The sequence below is a fragment of the Salvelinus fontinalis genome, chromosome 4 (genome assembly GCF_029448725.1).
Source record: "Salvelinus fontinalis isolate EN_2023a chromosome 4, ASM2944872v1, whole genome shotgun sequence".
NCBI lineage: Eukaryota > Metazoa > Chordata > Actinopteri > Salmoniformes > Salmonidae > Salvelinus > Salvelinus fontinalis.
In genome coordinates, this window is record NC_074668.1 from 60,694,016 (window position 1) to 60,718,207 (window position 24,192).

At 43.8% G+C, this 24,192-nt stretch overlaps 1 protein-coding gene across 2 annotated transcripts in view; it reads left to right on the forward strand.

Moving 5' to 3' along the window:
- Positions 1–2,386: 2,386 nt before the first annotated feature.
- LOC129854118 (potassium voltage-gated channel subfamily A member 1-like) overlaps positions 2,387–24,192 on the forward strand; it is a 129,172-nt gene continuing 107,366 nt past the window's right edge. For both annotated transcript variants that reach the window (XM_055920862.1, XM_055920861.1), the window contains exons 1-2: positions 2,387–2,885; positions 3,234–6,904. In XM_055920862.1, coding sequence (XP_055776837.1) covers positions 3,784–5,742 — 1,959 coding nt within the window. In that variant the 5' untranslated portion in view covers positions 2,387–2,885; positions 3,234–3,783 and the 3' untranslated portion in view covers positions 5,743–6,904. The remainder of the gene's footprint in view (positions 2,886–3,233; positions 6,905–24,192) is intronic.

Genomic DNA, 24,192 nt, shown 5'->3' on the forward strand with positions numbered 1-24,192 from the left:
ACAGGTTAAATGACTTTTAAGCCTTGAGACAATTGAGACATGGATTATGTATGTGTACCATTCAGAGGGTGAATGGGCAAGACAAAATTATTAAGTGCCTTTGAACAGGGTAGTATGTGCCAGGTCCACCGGGGAAAGTATTCAGACTCCTTGACTTTTTCCACATTTTGTTACGTTACAGCCTTATTCTAAAATGTATTAAATTGTTTTTTTTCTCTCCTCAACTTACACACAATACCCCATAATGACAAAGCAAAAACACGTTAAAAGAAATGTTTGTTAATAAAATAAACAAGATGAAATATCACATTTACATTATTATTCAGACCCTTTACTCAGGACTTTGTTGAAGCACCTTTGGCAGCGATTACAGCATTGAGTCTTCTTGGGTATGATGCTAAAAGCTTGGCACACTTCTATTTGTGGAGTTTCTCCCATTCTTCTCTGCAGGTCCTCTCAAGCTGTATGAGGTTGGAAGGGGAGCGTCGCTGCACAGCTATTTTCATGTCTCTCCAGAGATGTTCGATCGGGTTCAGGTTCGCGCTCTGACTTGGACATTCAAGGACATTCACAGACTTGTCCCAAAGCTACTCCTGCGTTGTCTTGGCTGTGTGCTTAGGGTTGTTGTCCTGTTGGAAGGTAAACCTTTGCCCCAGTCTGAGGTCCTGAGTGTTCTGGAGCAGGTTTTCATCAAGGATCTCTCTGTACTTTGATCCGTTCACCTTTCCCTCGATCCTGACTAGTCTCCCAGTCCCTGCTGCTGAAAAACATCCCCACAGCATGATGCTGCCACCACCATGCTTCACCGTAGGGATGGTGCAAGGTTGCCTCCAGACATGAGGCTTGATATTCAGGCTAAAGAGTTCAATCTTGGTGTCATCAGACCAGAGAATCTTGTTTCTCATGGTCTGAGTCATTTAGGTGCCTTTTGGCAAACTCCAAGTGGGCTGTTATTTGCCTTTCACTGAGGAGTGGCTTCGGTCTGGCCCCTCTACCATAAAGGCCTGATTGGGGGAGTGCTGCAGAGTTAGTTGTCCTTCTGGAAGGTTCTCCCATTTCCACAGAGGAACTCTGGAGCTCTGTCAGCGTGACCATCGGGTTCTTGGTCACCTCCCTGACCAAGGCCCTTCTCCCTCGATTTCTCAGTTTGGCCGGATAGACAGCTTTAGGAAGAGTCTTGGTGGTTCCAAACTTCTTCCATTTAAGAACGATGGAGGCCACTGTGTTCTTGGGGACATTCAATGCTGCAGAAATGTTTTGGTACCCTTCCCCAGATCTGTGCCTCAACACAATCCTGTCTCGGCTCTCTACAGACAATTCCTTTGACCTCATGGCTTGGCTTTTTCTCTGACATGCACTGTCAACTGTGGGACCTCATATAGACAGGTGTGTGCCTTTCCAAATCATGCCCAATCAATTGAATTTACCACAGGTGGTCTCCAATCAAGTTTTAGAAACATCAAGGATGATCAATGGAAACAGGATGCACCTCAGCTCAATTTCGAGTCTCATAGCAAAGTGTAAATAAGGTCTTTTTGTTTTTTATCTTTAATAAATTTGCAAAAATGTCTAAAAACTTGTTTTCGCTTTGTCATTCTGGGGTATTGTGTGTAGATTGCTGAGGATTGTCATTTATTTTATCCATTTTAGAACAAGGCTGTAACCTAACAAAATGTGGGAAAAAGTCAAGGGGTCTGAATATTCCCCGAAGGCACTGTGTATATATATATATATAAATAATAGCGCATTAGAATATCAGTATACAGCTACCATAACATCAGGTTGACTTTGGCCTTAGAGATTGCTGGCACAACTGACACTTGCTCTCCATCCAGGCGCACTGTACGAAGGCCGACCCCGTGTCTCTCTAGCATGTTTCTGGATGTGTTGGGGAAAAGGCAGACATCTCCGTTCGAACCAAATGAACAATAAAGTATCTATTCTATACCATGCTATTCGATGATGAAATTCTGTAAATGTAGGCATAAGTTCATCGCAACTAGTCCATTAGGTCAATACTTTGAAGACAGGTCAAAAAACTGTCTCTACTTCTGTCTGAAACTGACTAGAGACACAGATTTGCTATCCATTTTTAAAATAATTTGTTGTGCCTGTTTTATTACTTTTTTGCTTTGCATTCGCTTCGAGATGTTATTAGGTGAGGTGCTCATCAGGTGCAGGATGCATGTGCTCCATGTGTCTTTCGATCTGGTTGCATAGTAGACGGTCAAATGATATCAATGGCACTTTGGAGGGTTACCTTTGATGGGTGACAACAGTTGCATTTGACCATCCCAGTGTTTGAAGTGGTGGTGGCTGAGGTGCGTAGTGACCCGCTCTATCCACTGGGGGATGATCGAGCTCTGCATGCGCTGCGGCACATGCTCGACTTGGACGAGGCACAACTCCTCAATAACACGCACAATGGGAAATAGGGGAGGTAGAGGCAACCGACAGATGTGTGATGCGCTAACTTAACCGTGGGTTATTTCACGTATCAACATCAACTTTAATTTTCCCTCTTTTTCCGACGCAGCTTCTTTGAATAGGCTGAGCTATTGATACTCGCTAGAGCTGCGTTTTATATTGTTTTGCTGCCAGCACTGATGCAGCGGTGGATCTTTTTTCGGGAATGGGGGTGATACTCAAAAGATAGATCCTGTTGAATTGAGACAAGACAACGTCGAGACGCGTCAAAAAAAAGTGTCATCCCTCGAGTGCAATCGAACACAGATGTATAGGTGACATGTTAGCCGGTTGGATACGTCGAGGGATTTTAATATTCCCAAAACAAGATGCGAAATTGGGCAAACCAAGGAATTGCATCCTCACCTACAGCACATTTTGTAAGGTGCTGAAACGATTTCGTTCGGCCTTTATCAAATGTAAGTAGAATGTCTAAATGAATGAAGGTGGGGTATTTTTTTAACAGGATGAACACAATTTCGTGCGTAATTGAAGGAATGTTTATGATTAACTACACAGACTAATGTTGCAGTTGTCATGCGTTGTCTCCTGTTGCCATGCGAGTTATTATTATTATTACGATTAATGATTCATTCGTGTTATAAATATTGTCATTATAATTATTAGTATTATTAGACTTGTCGTGTTTGCTGGTCTTAAGTTGGTGATGCGTAGGCTTTAGTGCCTGCATCGCCCAAACACGGGACATGCATTTGAATACATACATTTGTAGGTTGTCTAATCGAACTGCTCTTTCTCCCTTGCAGCTGCTGAAGACGTCAGCAGAATAAAGTCATTCAGAATCACTGAAGGTGTACAACATAAAAGGGCCGGTTTTCTCATCACCTAAGATGGCACCCAGGAGGGACCACGAAAATGCAAACATGCCGTATTTCTGCAAGTACTCACACTGGAGTTAACCACCTGAGGGACACATGAGCTGGTTTTGTGAATATATTGTCCAATATCTGGTGATTTAATAGGCGATACATTCGAAAAGCATTTAAGGCCTACACATTCACAGCCTATATTCACTTGGCTGTAATAATGATGTCATAAAATATGAGTTCGTTTACAAAAATATAGTAATGTGTTTATGTCAACGACAACGTGAACTGTGTTCAAAAATGGACATTTAATTACGCATTCTTAACTCACCTACGCCTCACTGAATAACAGGTGCATGCTATCTGTCAAAGCAGGATCAGCCAACCTGTGCGCCCTTTGCTACAACTTGTTACTTTCCATTGGCCTACACGAGTCGTCGCTAAAGGGATCATATCATTCACTGGGAACTGAATTTACCCCCTCCTCAAAATGGAGTTTGCCATGATAGGTTCAGATAATGGGTGCAAAACTCGACTGCCTTATGGGTATGCTCGCGCACGGGAAAGGGAGCACGAAAGGGAGAGACAGGTACAGCAGGCAACAGCCGCTGCTGAAGGTGCAGCAACTGGAGAGGGAGGGGAGTCCTCTGGTCACCTCCTTAACAACCACCAGCAGCATCAGTCTCGCACCGCCTCCTCATCAAATGCCAACAACAGTAGCGGCAGTACCGCCTCGCGCCCCTCCTCCTCGCAACAGCCACAGCAGCACCACCATGAGTCTGAGCAGCAGGTTCTCAGAGAAAGGAAAAAGCAACGCGGCGTAGGACGTTGGAGAAGGAGTCGCCAGACTCTCGGTGGGGACTTGCGCCACTCGGAGTTGGCGCTACTTGGATCCGAGGAGGATATGATAGAGGAGGACGAGGCGGAAGGAGGAGAAGAGGAGGACGGGGGAAGCAAGAGTTCCAGTTTTCTCTGTAATATGGATGATGAAGAGACTGTCTCACTCACAGATAGACATCCCCAATCAGGATACGAAAATGTTTACAGTGAGTATGTGTGCTGCGAAAGAGTTGTTATTAATGTGTCCGGACTAAAGTTTGAAACTCAACTTAAGACTCTCACACAGTTTCCTGACACTCTTTTGGGAGACCCGGACAAACGAATCAGGTACTTCGACCCTCTAAGAAACGAATATTTTTTTGACAGGAACCGACCAAGCTTCGATGCCATTCTTTATTATTACCAGTCGGGGGGGCGATTGAAGAGACCGCAAAATGTACCTTTTGACATCTTCTCTGAGGAGGTGAAATTCTATGAACTTGGGGAGGAGGCAATGCTGAAGTTTCGGGAGGATGAGGGTTTTGTCAAAGAGGAAGAGAAACCCTTACCAGAGGACGAGTTCAAACGCCAAGTTTGGCTTCTTTTTGAATACCCAGAGAGCTCACAACCTGCAAGAGGGATTGCAGTCGTGTCGGTTTTAGTCATCGTTATATCAATAGTCATTTTCTGTATGGAAACGTTGCCAGAGTTCAGGGACGAAAAAGAATACCTTAAACCACGAGATAATTCGACAGAACCCCATGGACAGACCCCTTTTAACGACCCATTTTTCATTGTGGAGACGGTATGCATTATTTGGTTTTCATTTGAGATTATAGTGCGCTTCTTTGCAAGTCCAAGTAAAACGGATTTCTTTAAAAACATTATGAATACTATAGACATTGTATCCATTTTGCCTTATTTCATCACGCTCGGCACAGATCTTGCTCAACAGCAAGGCAAGGGGGACCAGGCAATGAGTTTTGCAATCTTGAGAATAATCCGCCTTGTCAGAGTCTTTCGCATATTTAAACTCTCCAGGCACTCCAAAGGACTGCAGATCCTCGGACATACCCTCCGCGCCAGTATGAGGGAACTAGCGCTTCTGATTTTCTTCCTCGTTATTGGTGTCATTTTGTTCTCGAGTGCAGTGTACTTCGCGGAGGCAGACGAACCCGCGTCTCAATTCACAAGTATTCCCGACGCTTTTTGGTGGGCTGTCGTCACTATGACCACGGTCGGATATGGAGACATGAAACCAATAACTGTCGGTGGGAAGATAGTTGGCTCGCTCTGTGCCATAGCGGGTGTGTTAACCATAGCTCTTCCAGTGCCCGTCATTGTATCCAACTTCAATTACTTCTACCACAGGGAGACTGATAATGAAGCAGACTCGCCACCGGTTGTTGAAACCCCACCACCTGCCTGCCCCTATTTCCCCAACTTTCTCAAAAAATTTAAAGGTTCCCCCTCAGGCTCTTCACTGGGTGATAAAGCGGAGTACATGGAGATGGAAGAGGGGGTAACGGAGTCGCTGTGTGGGGTGGACAAAAGCCCGAGTAAAGGAAATGGGACAGACATTGGCAGGAAAAACAGTACAAGTTCAAAGTCACAACAGACTGATGTGTGATGACAAAAAAATGATTATTCTCGTGAAGAAAGATATGCTGTCAAATCACACACACAGAGGTGGTCAGACTCACACAAGTGCGCACTTGCGCGCATACACACACACGCACAGACAGACAGACGCACACATACTTTATATTTAGCTATATTTTGGGAAGCTCAAATATGGGGTTTTATTTTGCCATGTGGCTGCTTAGGGGAATATAGGCCTACGGGAAAATATACGCCCAAATCAAAAGCTTTATAACTATTATGACCAATGTAATCCGATGATATCAGATATAGGCGACCTATCTGGGCCTCGTAAACCTACAAATGAAATCGAAAATATTGAATAGACAGGCTATGCATACGCACTTTATGAGTTTCATTTGTCAATAATGGAAGGGGAGATATATATATTGTTTTGCTGTTATGCGATAAAGTCAAAGTTTATAGTAGGCCTAGTTTGCACTATTGTAAAAGCTTGTTCGAGTCGCTGACTTTCAAGAGAGATAGACTTGGAAGTTATATTGAGAGACAGAAACTGTAGGCCATATGGCAACCTATACACCCTTCGTTTGACTAAAGAGTAATGAGATATTTTTTATTATGAACAATAATCCATTCTTATTGCGTGTCAGTGTAGGTCTAACCCATCTGTGTACACAAGAAAAATTATCATTCAATACCGATCGGAGACATTAAAATAGCTAAATTATGTGTGAGATTCTTGAGTAAATGAGCATGATACCTATTTCGGCAGCACACTGCGGTCAACAAGTGAGACGCTTGGCAAACAACATTCTTTGCAACGCTTAGGCCTAAATAAAGCCTTTTATTGACCAACCACCGAGGTGAAGCACAAGAATTACAATAGATACTCTGCAGACTGACATGAGAAATTGCTCCACACTGGCTGTCACGGGAGGTCCTGCACGGATATCTTGCGCGACTACAAGCCCGTCCCTTTAAAACCACCTCAAACTGACTGACAATATCCCTTTACACGGACGTTGACTGAAACCAATATGGGAAAAATGACTGTCATCATGGAAACGTTGGGTTTGTGAACTGTATCTCTTGTTCGCTGGACCTAGTGCACAGTTCTCTAATATAAGAAAGGAAGGTCTGTTGGTCATCCCAGAAAGCACCAAGATCTCCAGCAGGCGGTTGTTTCAGAGGTAGGTTCACCTTTTAAATACAATCATCATTCACAGATACACATTTTTTGTGATGGGGTTTTCTGTATATGAGCATGACACACACACTGATGTCACCGCACACTTTATGTGACGCACTTTGGAACCATTTGGAGACGTTCCAAATGAATTTATGAAAGACTTAGTTGCTTGCTGCATGTTTTTGAATCAGGTCAGGTACTGCCATACTACACCCACATTTTATAGTAGGATATACATATATTTCGTACTATATTGAATAATGCGACATTATAAAAAGTAAGATATGCGCGTACATAAAGGGATAACTTTACGCACTTTTTCCATTGACGGTAGTAATCCCATTAAATATGAATAGACTAGGCCAACTGTATCAAAACAAATGATAATGTGCGGCACAGGCCACTACTAGCCTGCTGATTGCATTCATTTAATTAGTCACCCGAAACTACTTGGTTGTACAGCCCCAATACACACACACAAACACACACTCTTGATGTTGACAGCATTGATGCTTTTGGGGCCCTGACGTTCTGCCTAATATAATCATTAAATATATAAAACTGAGTTGTACAAAGCAATATTTGTATACTCTTTGCACTCAGAGCTCCCGGTCTTTATCCAGAAAACCTGTCAAGGCCTGTCAGACAAATACATTCACTGGCATTCATTGTTCTTTTGAAACGGTACATCCAGACTCATATCCAGACTCATCTAAAAGGTTACTCAGTATCTGCTTGTCGTTTCCCCAGCATGGTATCAATGCCTTCAATTTAAACTTAAAACATTTTACTTAAGCCTGTGTCTGCTACGGCTACTGCTTGCCATCAAACTTGGTTAAAAAGAGGTTGGGACATCACATGTCAATGTTAAGTCAGATGTCATAAGTTTACATTATTATGAGTGTGTTTGATCTCTGATTTCCTGTGCGTGAAGGTCTTTGCAGTGTCAATTGTTACCATACACTCACCTCATATGAAGAGTAGGATCAATCAGTGTAACATTTTCAGATTTGCAGGGGGTTTCCTCATCTCCAGGCATCAATTCAAAGGATAGAATGTTCATTTGGATGGCTGTTGCTATAGATGACCTTTGGTGACCCTGGCAAGTCAATTTGTGTACAGTGTATTTGGTCAAGTGCATTTTCCCATTGAGGCTGTATGTACAACCAGTCTGACTGAAGCTACATACTATATGTGTGGAGTACTCTGTGAATCGACATTATTGGTCAGATCTGATCGAAAAGATAAAAACAGTTCACTTAGCACAAAGTTGTCTCTCCCTTTTATGTTTTATTCCTTCGGGAGAATAATAGGTGCAAACTTTGCTCTGATGCAAAAACCGTACATTTCTGTTTTGAGCCTTCTCTAGTACAGTTTATGATATACAGTATAATATATGCCATTTAGCAGATGCTTTTATCCAAAGCAACTTACAGTGCCTTGCAAAAGTATTCAGACCCCTTGGATTTCATTGTGTTACAAAGTGGGATTAAAATGGATTTAGTTAACATTTTTTTTGTCAACAATCTACACAAATTACTCTGGAATGTCATAGTGGAAGAAAAAATGAATGAAAAAAATAGAAATACAATATAGTCATTGCATAAGTATTCAGTTTCCTGAGTCCATACTGTACATGTATGAAATACCTTTGGTAGCAATTACAGCTGTGAATCTTCTTGGGTGAGTTTTACACACCTGGATTGTGCAATATTGGCCTATTATTCTTTGCAAATTCTTCAAGCTCTGTCAAAACGTTGGGGATCATGGCTAGACAGCCATTTTCAAGTCTTGCCATAGTATTTCAAGCAGATTTTGGTCAAAACTGTAACTTGGCCACTTGGGAACATTCACTGTCTTCTTGCTAAGCAACTTCAGTTTAGATTTGGCCTTGTGTTGTAGGTTATTGTCCTGCTGAAAGGTGCCTGGTTTAAAGCAGACTCAAGCAGGTTTGCTCTTGGATTTTGCCTGCGCTCAGTCCTGTCCCTTTTTTTTTTTTTTTACTCCCAAGCATTTGCCGATGTCAAGCATACTATGATGCAGCCACCATGCTTGAAAATAAGGAGACAGTTACTCAGTGACATGTTGTGTTAGATTTGCCCCAAACATAAGGCTTTGCATTTAGGCCAAAATGTGTATTCCTTTTTTGCAGTATCACTTACGGCCTTGTTGTGTACAAGATATATGTTGTTTTAAAAAATATATATTTGTGTTCTTCTTTTCACTCTGTTGATCCATCCTCAGTTCTCTCCCGTCACAGCCATTTAACTCTGTAGCTGTTTTAAAATCACCAATGGCCTCATGGCAACATCCCTGAGAAGTTTCATTCCTGTCCTGCAGCTCAGTTCAGAAGGATGACTGTATCTTTGAGATGTTTATGTGGTTTAATACATAATGCACAGCATAATTATTAACTAGACCATGCTTAAAAATATATTCAATATCTGATTTGTTATTGTTAACCATCTACCATTGCCTGTCCTTTTTTTATGAGGCTTTCAAAAACCTCCCTGCTCTTTGTAGTTGAATATGTGCATGAAATTCAATACTTGACTGAGGGACCTTACAGATGTTGTATGTATGTGAGGAAGGGTTAGCAATTAAAAAATAATGTCAACCCCTATTATTTCACACGGAGCGAGTCCATGTAACTTTTTATTAATATTTGTTAAGACAAATTTTACTCCTGAAGTAATTCAGGCTTGCCTAAACAAAGGGGCTGAATACTTACTGTATGCAACAACTATTTTTAGTTATTTGACGTTAAAGAGTATTTTGTGTATATTTTTTACCCCCAAAAAGTACATTTTAAGACATTTTAATCGCAGTTTGTAAGACAATAAAATAATTCAGAGGGTTCTGAATACTTTTATTTGTGCTTACATTTGACATAAGGGTGGTACCAGGAATCAAACCCACTATCCTGTCGTTGCAAGCATCATGCTCAACCAGCTGAGCTACAGAGGACTCTTTGGACATATGCAGTATGTCCGGGCCTCCCTCTGACATATTTATAGACTATGTTATGTCGTATTGCATTGCAATTCTAAGTTACACAAACATTGTGTGCGCATGGAAACTGAAAGGCTGATCTGTATGGAAACAATCCTACTGTTGTTCTCAATTGCGGAAGAGATTGACTAATGTACACGTGGGAGCTTTAGGAGACTAACCTCTGTGTAAATGGAACCCACCGTTGGGGTTTCAATGTTGAAGTCACATAATATGCCTCCATTGAAAGATAGCAACCTGAGTCTTTGTTAACAACACAAAATCGCACAGCGGATCTTTCCAATGAGCTCAATTAATCTGACAGTGCGCGCAGGAGTCGATTATGTTACCTCATTCTAGACGTGTAGATAATGTTGCTAGTTACACATATGCTTTAGTGTAGGGTTTCAGGGTTTCCTGACTCACATGTATGGGAGATAACGGTTGTTGCGTGATGTTACGGTGTAATGACAGTAGTTACACTCTTATTACAGAGTAATGAAAAAGCATGACTTATGGTAAGGTGACATAAATTGGCACAACAATGCTACCAAGTCTTTGTCTTTATGAGTCTTTGTAGTCTTAATGAGCGTAACTAGGAAGTGTGTATATTGTCCATAGAATAGACTCAAGTTTGGAGTCACACATGTAAACTGGGGCAGGAGGAAATTAAATCTTAGCACACCGCTGGACAGGTAAGCACTTCCCAGAGTTGTCACATGGAGTCTTACTCAGACTTGGTTGTCCCTAGGGGTGCAAGCGAAGGCCCTGCAGAGATGCAGTGGTAGTATATTAACAAGCTCGAGATTTAATGCAATGCAACAGCTGCTCAACCATAAAACTTTTTCTTCCTGACGATGCGGGCTGCTGGCTGGGAGGCTAGCGGCCTGCTGGTAAACTTTAGTGGCTCCAGATGTGTCATCAGCTCTGGGAGTCTTGAACAGAGCGTTGAGATAAGTAAGGAACGAGTAAGCAGGGTCTCGCTGGTTGTCGTAAACACCTAACAAACAAGGTCACATGAGCTGTACAGTGTAAGCCTTTTCATGTAGTGTTCAAATGCAAGCTTGATTGCGCAGGGTCGAACAATCAGGTAAAGCAACAAGGTCAAAAGGTCAAGTAGATGGAGTTTTGAATAGCAGTTGATAGAATGAAGGCCTATGGTGTAAATGTTACACATTACAAATGTGGGTTGCTTCAAAATAGATCCTAGACCTAGATAATGCAACCAGGTTATTTGTGTAATCCAACCACGGAATGACAATGTATGTGAAGAAGGTAAACCACTTAATTAGTTTGTTTTTCCATGATTTCATCCTAAGTAAAATCATGGTTTACAATTCAATTACGGTAACAAGCACACGTTTTACATTGGATACCATATGTAATGAAATGTAATGAGCAACATGATCATGCTTCCTAGGCAGGGATATATGTAATCAAGCATAGTCATTTTTCACTCATGACTAATCAAGGCCACTCCCGATGGACGTTGAAACCATCAATCCTGGATGAGCCGTGATATGTGATCAGAGCCTCCCTCTGTATTGATCAGCTTATATAAACGTAAGCCTGTATTCCCAAAATCAAAGCAGTGGCATCTTTAGTCCAGGTGGAGCCAAAATGGCTGCCATAAATGGAGACCAAGTAGACCTAGTCTCCCACTCGCTCTCTGTGCTCTCCTGCTTTGGAGTGACTGGGAGCTTTTATGTGGAGTGACTAATGCTAGCTCTCCAGGGCCCGGGGTGTATCGGTGCATGTGTGAGTGCGTGTGTGAGTGCATGCGTGTGTACACAAGGAGCCAGCCTACAGGGGCCTCCACTCACTGTTGATGACTCAGAAGGCAACCCGGAGGACTACAAAGACCAAGATCCCCCGCATAAAGTGCATGGGAGTTGGTCATAAGTAAAAAATGATGAACATTCTGATAAATGAAAGAGAACCCTTATTGTTATGGCGCTTGACAAACCACGCGGTTTTGTTCAAAGATATGCTTAGGTCAAGGGAAGCAAGCAGAATCATATTTTCTCAAAGTGAAATGATTCAAACCAGGTAACACTTTACATCATCAAGGTATGCCCTGTAAAGGGTTTGTAAGGGGTTTATCGACTATGTATTATATGTTTATAGGTAATATAATAAACAGCTATACTCATTGAAATTTTGATTGACAAATTGTGAGACTAATATTAGTTATAACTGCTTATTATTAAGCGTAAATTATTAATGAAATCCATAAGCTACTTACAATCCCTTTATGAACCCGTTATAATGTATGCTTAAATGTAGTGTTATCCAAAATCAATTGGCCGTTTTGAAGAAAAAGTTGAAACGCATGGTTGTAATTGGTCTAGTACAGAGTCAAAGGGAGCTGTTTTTAAACCGAGGTAAGTAGTTACAGAAATACTGCTGAGGGGTGGAGAATGCTGTTGTTTACTTTATATTGCTGATGTCATAACATCCATCATTTAAGGATTTATTTACTTCTTGAGTCTCTCATGGCTTCGTCTGATAACATAGACATGTCATTACCTCAACCATAAATGTTTGAAATATATTTCCCTAAGGAACCGTTGTGGAACGTTTGCTTTACTATTATCCTTGTCTTTGATTTTATAAAAACTCATGTTACAAAAATGTACCAGTAAGCACTTGAATGGTAAAATATTATTGGTTTTGGCTTCCTCACAGAGGTTTTGATGGAGACTTGCAGATATGCCCCTTGGCAAAACATGCTACTTCTCTTTACAAGTAACAGTCAGTGCTCAAGGGCTTTGTATGTCTTCAAATTTTATTTGGCCAGATCCACAGAATTATTTTGGGAAGGCGTTCACTTCTTTGGTGGATTACGCAGGAAACGACAAAGTTCTCTTTTAGGATTTTGTTTTACTTCTTGAGCCACTAACAGTAAGTCCTTTCTCCCTCAAGCCAAGTCTTGGTTTTTATACAGACATGGTTTTCTGCTCATTCGTCAGAGGTATTCTACAGCTGGCACGTTAAAACACTGCTCGGGTGATGGAAAATTCCCTCTCCATTTTTATAAATAACAAATGGTTTATTTGTTATTTTCTTCTATAATCCTTTTTACCCATACTTGAGAAACAACTCTGCTGCACCGGCAGGTGGAAAGAGAATGATTAAAGATTGATCTCTAGAGTAAATGATTATACAGCAATTACGTTTATCTAACAACTACTAGGTAACGTACACGTGATGAAAGACAAAGTATTATTTGTTTCTTCTTCATTGGTGATTTATAAAGGGATCTTAAATCCTTAATTCCAATTAACATAGCAGCTCTTTATTTGTATACCTGGTAGCTGGTTGTACAGTAGTTAGTTGCAGTGTAGTGATGTTAATGGTTTTATCAATACGTTCTAACCATTTGACATCGATTAACAGATCACACAGCCAGTCTACTGTACTTTTCACTGCATGTCAAGAAATACTGAAGATGCACACAGTACTCTTTGGGTTTGTTTCCCGGACACAGATTTTTAGTCCAGAACTAAGCTTAATCTGCGTTTGGGGAAATCGCCCCTCTATGTCCTATGTAGAATTAGGCCTACTCTTTCAATGTTCCAAAAGCAACAATACACCTGCATTTAACAAAATGACCGAGCTGTAAAGAAATGATCAAGTCTGCAATATCCTGAATGAAGTGGCTTAAATGCTGTTCATTAACATTTATCCCACTCTAAAACGTCCCAAAGAATTCTCCACTTTCCACATGATCCACGTAAAAACTGTCCAATTTCCTCCCCGTAGCCTATTACGCATAGTCTACTAAACAACCATCATTTTTTGTTGACTGCTATTGTTTAGGAGACTAATAATAGTAAGGCCAAACGCCATTGTTGTACGACACATCTGCGAGGCTGTGGTACTGGCCGCCTTTTGAGATCAAATAAAATATTCTAGCTTGTATTTGAGCATCTGCCTTATCATTAGTGATCTCACTGTTTGCCTTGGTGAGTTTCCGGTGAGTTAATTGGGACTTTGTGCCCTCCCTTGAGTGCCGGCTGAAAAATTGCACGTTTGAGGCTATAAATAGCTGATAGCATTTCCTGCTCTGCTGGGGAGAGATTTTGTATTTTGAAAATAACCTTTCTTGATGCCATTTGTTGTTGTTGCATTGCCAGCTATCTTTATTCTGTATAGACACACCAACGGGTGTCATGACAGAGAACAGAGAGAACCTTGTGGCACGCGATTACCTTTGTCTTAATGTAAGTTCAAAAGAGGAGGATAAAGATCTGTAATACACTGTAAGAGCTCCTATTCAATGCATTGAGTTTTCTGGTTTTCTCTCAATACATATGCCAACAAAAGCTCAAACACATGACATTTTCATACTTTCATCATTGAGTATTACGTCATTTCCAAATAGCTTTTTGAAATAATTGGGAATATTAACATCTGGAAGGTTTAACTGTATAGCAGGCTCTAGCTTTGGAACCCAAATTGGGCAATCAGAGTTGATCAATCACTTGAGGCTTATGCTTTTCCACTGTTATGTTCCCAGGCATAAAGTTAAAAACACTTTTCCCACGGGTGCTGGGGGCCCCGATAAGCTGCAGAGGAGAACATTTGTGGTGTAAGCATTGTCATAGCAACCATGACTGGAATTTTCTGATGTATACTGTGTCAGAGTAAAGTGCCTGTGCGCGTGTGTGTGTGTGTGTGTGTGTGTGTGTGTGTGTGTGTGTGTGTGTGTGTGTGTGTGTGTGTACGCTCATCTGTATATGTGTTTTGAGAGTCTGTTTTTCCAACTCTCACCCTCTGTTTGGAAAATATGTGCAGTTTTCCCCCAAACAAACCACTGGCAGACTGCAACGCTTAATATACGAGAGATTTATTTTGTGACTCCATCTAGCAGTTACAGCACCTGTGGGTTGGAGTCTGAAATCCAACTGCAATTCAGCAATAGCGGGGAAACCCTTAATATCACTTTTCCGATCCTTTTTGATGTGTTACGTGCTGTGCCCTTAAGTGGTTTCTGTCCTCTGACTGGGGAGCGTGGTTTAACTCTCAGTGTGCGGTTGTATTTTTCATCACACTGTCAGAGTTGCAACGCCACGTGTTCAAATGTGGCACTTCGCTATCATTTCTATGTCGCGCGGCAACATTTCACACAGCTATGGACGCACAGGAAGTGTGTGTTTGTTATTGTTTGGGTGTGTACCTGCATTTCTTTGTGTTTGTTTTGTTTTTGAGATGTATCCGCCCCACAACTGTTTGTGAATTGGACGGTTAGAGTAACGGAGTAAAAACAGTGGCATAATAACCGTATTACCCTAGGCCTCGCGATACAGTACACCAGTGTAACGTGTGTTTTGCACTCTGGCTGATGGACCTATCCTATTCTAACTATCCCAAAGCTCCTGAACATGGCACCGTCAGCACGTATTGACCTCCCCCTTATACATGTCTGTCTGGGTTTTAGCTCCTGCCTAGGAGAGCGTAAATACTGTTATCACCCGCATTGACGTTTGTATTGGTTTTCAAAACGTCTTCTTTATCGACTTTCCTTACCTCCCATCAATCAAGTAATGCTGCTCAGATTGGTTCCTTGGCATTCGGATAGTCACTGGAGACCTGTGGTTCTGACTAATATCATCACTTCTAGGAGGTTCTCGAGTATTACCGCGAAACCATTTGGTTGTTACAACGGGCTACATCTGTTAGATGCTATTATTGAGGGAAGGGTATTTGTTCTGCAGCGGATTCATTTTAGTCATTTAGCAGACCCTCTAAGCGACGTACAATTAGTGCATTTATCTTAAGATAGTTAGAAAATTCCAGAAAGTTCCTGTGTGAACAATCATTGTGTAGTCAATCACACTGGCTAATCATGCTCACCCGCTCCCAGCCCCTTTGCAGTTAACCCAAACTAGCTAATCAATGGAATAAGCCAAGAAAGAGAGCAAACCAACAATTTTATGTGTTTTTCTCAGCTGCTCTCATTCACAGCACCCCCTTAATCATCCCCCCACATCCACCTTCTCCTTCTCATTAATGAAGTCCAAATGTTTCAGTCAGGTCCAGACGCCTGGGCAGCGTTTCATGGCTTACTGGATTCCTGGCACAAGATAATTATGAAATGCGGTTTTTCCCTATTCACGCCAAATGGACTGCACAATGCACTTTTCATTTGCATTTGACTTTATTTATGTGTGTCATGTCCTATGAGTTGCTTGCTTGAACCCAAACTCTTTACTTAATGTGTGTAAGTGGGTCGTCCATACATTTCTTTCTTTATTTACTATAAGTTATGCTTAATGTACAGCGTGACCAACTGGCGTCGCTAACTCAAACGGTTGTTTATTGCATTGGCCTTCTGAGGTAGGTGAATGTGGTAAGTGAAAAGGACTAAGTTGTTCTCAGGTGTTATTGTAAGATTAGGCAAAGGAGCTTCAGCAGTGCTGTGCGGTCAGGAAAGGCACTTGTGGCCAAAGGCGTTACAAAGAAAGCTGTGTCTAGTGACCCCAGCGTAATATGATCCAATAGGCAGACAGAGTTGTGGTAATGAAGAGGAATGGAAAAGCAATAACGATCATGCCACTCGCGTGAGCCAGATTCGATCTTGCGACGTCAGTAAGGTCATGGCCTAATTGGCCATGTAACATTCATGTAAAATACCTGACCGCGGCCATCCATCCCACTTCTGACACCAGGGTAGCATATTTGTGTGGTTTGCTGCCTAACTGTAACTGCGATAAAACCAGGGACCTACTGCACGCTAACTCAATACTTTACTGACACACACACATACACGCGCACGCACACATAAACAATGGCATTTATGGAGAGATCATTTGTATGAGCTGCAATCCATTGGAAACAAATGGCTTTATCATTCTCATATGGATGAAGTTCATTGACAGTATAAATTAATTCGAAGAGGAGGGATGGAAGTCTGGGTAGAGATGACTGCTGATACAGTTTTTGTTTCAGATGTATCTGTGTGATTTATTATGTGGCAAGTGAGGCTATAAATCAACCATTCTGGCATTTCTCCTCTGCTAGGGAGTCACAGACATGTTACCGTTTCTGCTTTTGGCTGTAGAGGCATGAGAATCAGACATGCTAGCTGAACTTTCCCATTTTGGCTGTGGTTTCACACGATTCAGGGTTGTCCTGCTAGTACATTCGCAATCCTCTATCCTCACATTTTTATGTTTTGTTTCTAGTTTTTAGGGAGATATTTTAACCCCAACTGAGCAAATAGGTGTCAACTTTGTACTTGGTTGTTAACACTTTATAAATATGGCTCTTAATAGTAGTATATCCTTCCTAAGCTTATAAGGTAGACATGCACAGTAATTCTACTGTTTGCCCTTGTGAGTTGGTGCATAAATAAATATTAGTTATTCATGGTTGAACCTCTCACTCTGTGCCAGTAATGATGCCCTGGTCCTTTAAAAATGTGTCTGCGACTTGTACAATGTGGCACAATCATGGTAGAATTGCACATGTATAACTGTGTATAGCTGCCATTATTTGTTATTATTTCAATATCTTTGGCATATATTAGCTATGGACTTCTATTATACCAGCGATGACCTCCCTACATCCCATAAACACAGTGCATTTGGAGCGTTTGCCACTGCCTAGCAACCTGACAACTGTAACCAGGTTTGCTTTCCACTTGTACGCCAGTAGAATAGTGTCTAAACATAGTTTCTTCAACCTCACAGCAATGTTCCAACAAAAAAAGCTTTTGTGGGACTGAAGTGATTTGAGTTGTGGCTGTATAAGCTCCCTCAGTCGGCTTGTAGTGAATTCACTCATAAACACCGTATTTCATAGATCTGCTCTTGCCAGTCCTGCCATCCCATGTGCACAGAGCTTGTTTACAGGGGACGAGGGCGTCTTTGCATTAATGATGTTTACTGACCGCCGCCACCCCGCCAGCGCCATGCCTTTAATTCGCCGTGATGGTCTGTCATTGGTGTAATATGACTCACAGTGCATTGCACATGTGCTTTCCGAGTGGCGACCCCCCCCCCCCCCCCCCCTTTGTCGCTTTGAATCAACTTGAGTCCCACAACAGTCACATACGCCACGCTTGTTTGCATGGGCTGCCATGGCTAGCACAGCTGACCAACACAGCACAGCCAATGAGAAAAAGAAACAACAGAGCCTGTGTGGGCACTCAACCATGCCAGCAAAAGAGTACATTGCAGATAAATCTGCATTGATGAACCGTAGCAAAACGACGTCTGAATATTTTCAGCGGACAACTGGCGGCTGTGGGCTTAAAATGAGCTTGAGAATGGTGAACCGAACGTTGATTGTTTGTGTGTGTGTGCGTGCGTGCGTGCGGGCGTGTTCGTGTGTTTGTGTGTGGCCTGCATATTTATAGTCTGCTTTGTGTGACTGTGAATGTCAGGACTGATCTGAGAGCAGTGCCTGCAGGGGAATGAGGAAAGAATCCCCCAGCCTTTGGATTAGTGTCAGTGTGCAGGAAGCGAAGGCTGCACTCCCCCCCCCCCCCCCGAGCTACGTGTGTCTGTTGGGTCTCTAAAGCTGTCTGTTTTAATTCTCTCCATACTACAGTACATAGCGTTTCCATTATAGTCTCTCGATTGTCTTGAAGCCCTTCATGACAGCCATCATCCTCTCGATTAGTTCAGGTTTTCAGTTCTCTCCATATCGGTTTGTATCCACTTGAAATGCGTGCCACTTGAACATCAATAGAGATTGAATTCAAAGAATCTGAATGCGGCTGTTGAGAATTCTTAGCAGTCCAAGATAATTCTACATTTCATCAGTCAGTCTGTGTCACTGGCTCAAGGGATTTGGTCCCTACGTTAGTCTATCAAATTATATCTGAGAAAGATGTACCTTGGGGTTTGGTCATTATTAAGCTTTGCCTATGAGGTTGTCGTATCTATGAGTATTGGTACCAAGTAATCCAAATTTTTAAGGCAGGGTAGGCAGCTTCTTCACAGGCAATTTAGATCAGTAAGGTTATGGTGAAACACACTGTATAGGCCTACCTCTTGTTCACTGCTTGGATATGCCTGTCCTTGGCAAGGCCTAGATTCAATCAGATCAAGCGATAACCGGTGATAGCCGACACCCGGATAGCTGATGTTCAAGTTCAAGTTTTTACCGATATCCACATGACAGTCAAAGATACTGAAATACATGGATATTACAATACATACACAATAACCCATTCAAGTTGAAATCACAAGTAAAATTCATGACAATATGTACATTAAAGGAGACTCACTGTAACGGTCCTGACCTGTTTTATGTTGTTTTTGTATGTGTTTAGGTCAGGGCATGTGTTTTGGGTGGGCAGTCTATGTTATCTGTTTCTATGTTGGTTTTGGTTGCCTGGTATGGCTCTTAATTAGAGGCAGGTGTTTTTGCGTTCTCCTCTAATTAAGAGTCATATTTAGGTAGGGTGTTCTCACTGTTTGTTTGTGGGTGATTGTCTCCTGTGTCTGTGTCGATGTTACACCATACGGGATTGTTTCGGTTTGTTCGTGCGTTTTTGTAGTAAGTACTTGTTCGTTCGTTCTGCGTGTGTTATGTCAGTTCGTCGTACTAGTCTGTCTATTTTCGTTTTGTTATTTTGTTAGTTTATTCAAGTATAGTTTGTTTCGTTTTGTCTTATAAATAAAACTCATCATGTTTTCACAACCCGCTGCGCCTTGGCTCGATCACTACACCTCCTCTTCTTATGAAGAGAGAGAGGAACGCCGTTACAGAATCACCCACCATTCCAGAGCCAAGCAGCGGAGTAAATGGAGTAAGGGACAGGAAAAGAAGGAGCAATGGACATGGGACGATATATTGGACGGAAAGGGTTGCTACACATGGGAGGAGATCCTGGCTGGTAGGGATCGCCTCCCATGGGAACAGCTGGAGGCACTGAGGAGAGCAGAGGCTACCGGAGAGAGGAACCGGAGCTATGAGGGAACGCGTCTGGCACGGAAGCCCAAAAAGCCCGTAAGTAACTCCCAAAAATTTCTTGGGGGGGGGGGGGGGGGGGGGGCTAAGAGGTAGTGGGCCAAGGGCAGGTAGGAGACCTGCGCCCACTTCCCAGGCTTACCGTGGAGAGCGGGAGTACGGGCAGGCGCCGTGTTACGCAGTAGAGCGCACGGTGTCTCCTGTACGAGTGCATAGCCCAGTGCGGGTTATTCCACCTCCCCGCACTGGTAGGGCTAGATTGGGTATTGAGCCAGGTGTCATGAGGCCGGCTCAACGCGTCTGGTCTCCAGTGCGTCTCCTCGGGCCGGCATACATGGCACCGGCCTTACGCATGGTTTCCCCGGTTCGCCTACATAGGCCGGTGCGGGTTATTCCACCTCCCCGCACTGGTCGGGCGACCGGGAGCATTCAACCAGGTAAGGTTGGGCAGGCTCAATGCTCAAGAGTGCCAGTACGCCTCCACGGTCCGGTATTTCCGGCGCCACCTCCCCGCCCCAGCCTAGTACCTACAGTGCCTATACTACGCACTAGGCTACCAGTGCGTCTCCTGAGCCCAGTTCCTCCTCCACGCACTCTCTCTGTAGTGCGTGTATCCAGTTCGGTGCCTCCAGTTCCGGCACCACGCACAAAGCCTCCTGTGTGTCTCCAGAGCCCTGAACACACTGTATCTTCTCCCCCTACTAATCCTGATGTGCTTGTCCTCAGCCCGGTGTCACCAGTACCGGTACCTCGCATCAGGTATAGAGTGGGCTTTGAGAATACAGTGTGCCCTGTCCCTGCTCCCCGCACTAGTAGGAAGGTGCTTATCCTTAGCACGGTGCCTCCAGTTCCGGCACCACGCACCAGGTCTACAGTGCGCCGTATCCGGCCAGAGCCATCCGTCTCCCCAGCGCCATCTGAGTCATCCGTCTCCCCAGCGCCATCTGAGTCATCCGTCTCCCCAGCGCCATCTGAGCCATCCGTCTCCCCAGCGCCGTCTGAGCCATCCGTCTGCCATGAGCCTGCAAAGCCGCCCGTCTGCCATGAGCCTGCAAAGCCGCCCGTCTGCCATGAGCCTACAGAGCCGTCCGCCAGACAGGAGCCGCTAGAGCCGTCCGCCAGACAGGAGCCGCTAGAGCCGTCCGCCAGACAGGATCTGCCAGAGCCGCCAACCAGACAGGATCTGCCAGAGCCGCCAACCGGACAGGATCTGCCAGAGCCGCCAACCAGACAGGATCTGCCAGAGCCGCCAACCAGACAGGATCTGCCAGAGCCGCCAACCAGACAGGATCTGCCAGAGCCGCCAGAGAGCCATGAGCGTCGAGAGCCGTCAGCCCGCCATGAGCGTCGAGAGCCGTCAGCCCGCCATGAGCGTCGAGAGCCGTCAGCCCGCCATGAGCGTCGAGAGCCGTCAGCCCGCCATGAGCGTCGAGAGCCGTCAGCCCGCCATGAGCGTCGAGAGCCGTCAGCCCGCCATGAGCGTCGAGAGCCGTCAGCCCGCCATGAGCGTCGAGAGCCGTCAGCCCGCCATGAGCGTCGAGAGCCGTCAGCCCGCCATGAGCGTCGAGAGCCGTCAGCCCGCCATGAGCGTCGAGAGCCGTCAGCCCGCCATGAGCGTCGAGAGCCGTCAGCCTGCATAGACCTGCCAGAGTCCCTCAGCCAGGATCTGCCAGAGTATATCAGCCGGGACCTGCCCCTTGTCCCGGTGTTGCCCCTTGTCCCGGTGTTGCCCCTTGTCCCGGTGCTGTCCCTTGTCCCGGTGCTGTCCCTTGTCCCGGTGCTGCCCCTTGTCCCGGTGCTGCCCCTTGTCCCGGTGCTGCCCCTTGTCCCGGTGCTGGTCTTTATCCTGGTGCTGCCCCTTGTCCTGGTGCTGCCCCTTGTCCTGGTGCTGCCCCTTGTCCCGGTGCTGCCCCTTGTCCCGGTGCTGCCCCTTGTCCCGGTGCTGCCCCTTGTCCCGGTGCTGCCCCTTGTCCCGGTGCTGCCCCTTGTCCCGGTGCTGCCCCTTCTCCTGGTGCTGGCCGTTTATTTAGGGGATGTGAGTTTTAGGGTGGTCATTGGGAGGGGTAGACAGAAGCTTTGGGTGACTATGGTGGTGTGGGGACAGCGTCCAGAGCCGGAGCCACCCCCGTGGTCAACTGCCCACCCAGACCCTCCCCTGGACTTTGTGCTGGTGCGCCCGGCGTTCGCACCTTGAGGGGGGGGGTTCTGTAACGGTCCTGACCTGTTTTATGTTGTTTTTGTATGTGTTTAGGTCAGGGCATGTGTTTTGGGTGGGCAGTCTATGTTATCTGTTTCTATGTTGGTTTTGGTTGCCTGGTATGGCTCTTAATTAGAGGCAGGTGTTTTGCGTTCTCCTCTAATTAAGAGTCATATTTAGGTAGGGTGTTCTCACTGTTTGTTTGTGGGTGATTGTCTCCTGTGTCTGTGTCGATGTTACACCATACGGGATTGTTTCGGTTCGTTCGTGCGTTTTTGTAGTAAGTACTTGTTCGTTCGTTCTGCGTGTGTTATGTCAGTTCGTCGTACTAGTCTGTCTATTTTCGTTTTGTTATTTTGTTAGTTTATTCAAGTATAGTTTGTTTCGTTTTGTCTTATAAATAAAACTCATCATGTTTTCACAACCCGCTGCGCCTTGGCTCGATCACTACACCTCCTCTTCTTATGAAGAGAGAGAGGAACGCCGTTACACTCACAGGGTCCCTCCTTGCTAACATTAGAAAAAGTTTTAAGTTTAAACTGGACATCAAAATTAAATTGAATTTACTTATTTGCACGTGATCAAACGCTACGTTAGCTGTTCCAATTACACAACCTGACACATTTAGCCCTATGCTAACCTGAGCAGGTGGCAGTGATTATTTCCTGTAACAAATTCTGCATCAGCCTATCAAATATCTTAGACTTTATATCCACCAACCAATGGCATTTCTCAAAATAGGTCAACTGTGCATATTTCCTTTATGCGTATTTTAGAATATTCGCATGAAAATCTGGCGCCAATTGGATGGAAACCTAGCTTGTGAGAAAATCCAACATTTTTGCTCATCCATTTCACACACATCCATGTGCTTTTATGGAAAAAAATATGCAGTTATCAACAACATTTAAGTTTATCATTCATCCTAAAAACATTTTTGAAGAGCATTATGGACTTGTCAAATAGCTGTAATTTACTGTCTTCATCATTTCTATCTGGTAGCACACACTGCTAAAGCGGTTGACACTGAAACAACAGTGCACATTAACATTGGATTCAAGCGCCCCTCGCATCAAGCATTTCTGTTAAGGATAACACTGTTCACTGCTGGTCCTCGATGCTTGATTCAAATAACACATACGTGACAAAGTTGATGATTATAATAATCCATATAAATAGTATATGTAAGTGTAGCTTACATGTCTATGTAATATAGGCTATAGTAGCGATTATTATTTATGTAGCTGTGCTATGTATGTAGTAGCCTATGTAGTAGCCTATGTGACGTCTGCAAGAGGTATTCCAACAAGAAACTCATTAAATGCATTCATAATCTTAATTTACAAGGTTTTCCTGCCCTTCTCTTCTCAACACACTAACACAATAAATGTAATTCTATATTTTCAAAGGGGGAAATAAAACGAATGTGAGATTCAAACCCTTGCCACAATCTGCGACAATTACGTGGAGTTAGGTACGTTAGGTGGAACCACCCAGCCACAGTACATAGCCAGCCTGCATGCAATTAGTGCTGTTGACTCGCTAGCGCCACTGCTTTAGCATCCTGCTAAGAGCAGGTTTCCACTAGTTTTAGCAGCTTCTACTCAAGGTCTCTAGCTCTACATTGGCTCCCACCATTTAGAGTTAGCTCGCTGAACTGTCGAGTGACCTATCTAGATAGATAGCGAACGGCACCACACGTGTCAAAGCTAGCAACCTTTCGTGCTAAGCCACCATTTGTTTTGTTTGGCTAACAGGAGTGTGGCGGTTTCTTCAAAGTGTGTTACCCCAACATTGAAGCACCATCCCCTTTTACATTCCCTTGTAAAAGATAAGCCTAGCAGTGCATTTTACCTCAAGTTACTTGGTTTAAACACAGAGTCGGCATATGGTATTAACACCAACTGGCGTGGCTAGCTACCTATCGTCACTCAGGTGGTTATAGCCTGCTAATTAGCTAGCATCACTCTTAGAGCTACTTTCACTAACCTGAAAGTCTATAGAATTACTTTATTTCCCACTCCCCTGGTGATTAAAGCTTTCTTTTTCTGCTTACCTAGCTTCCAGCTAATGTTACCTTTGTTGAATAGCAGCTTGTGGTGCGGGTATCCTTCACTTCCCTCCCGGTCGAAACGAGATGGCGACAGGTTTACCGACCAATTCATCAGGGAAGG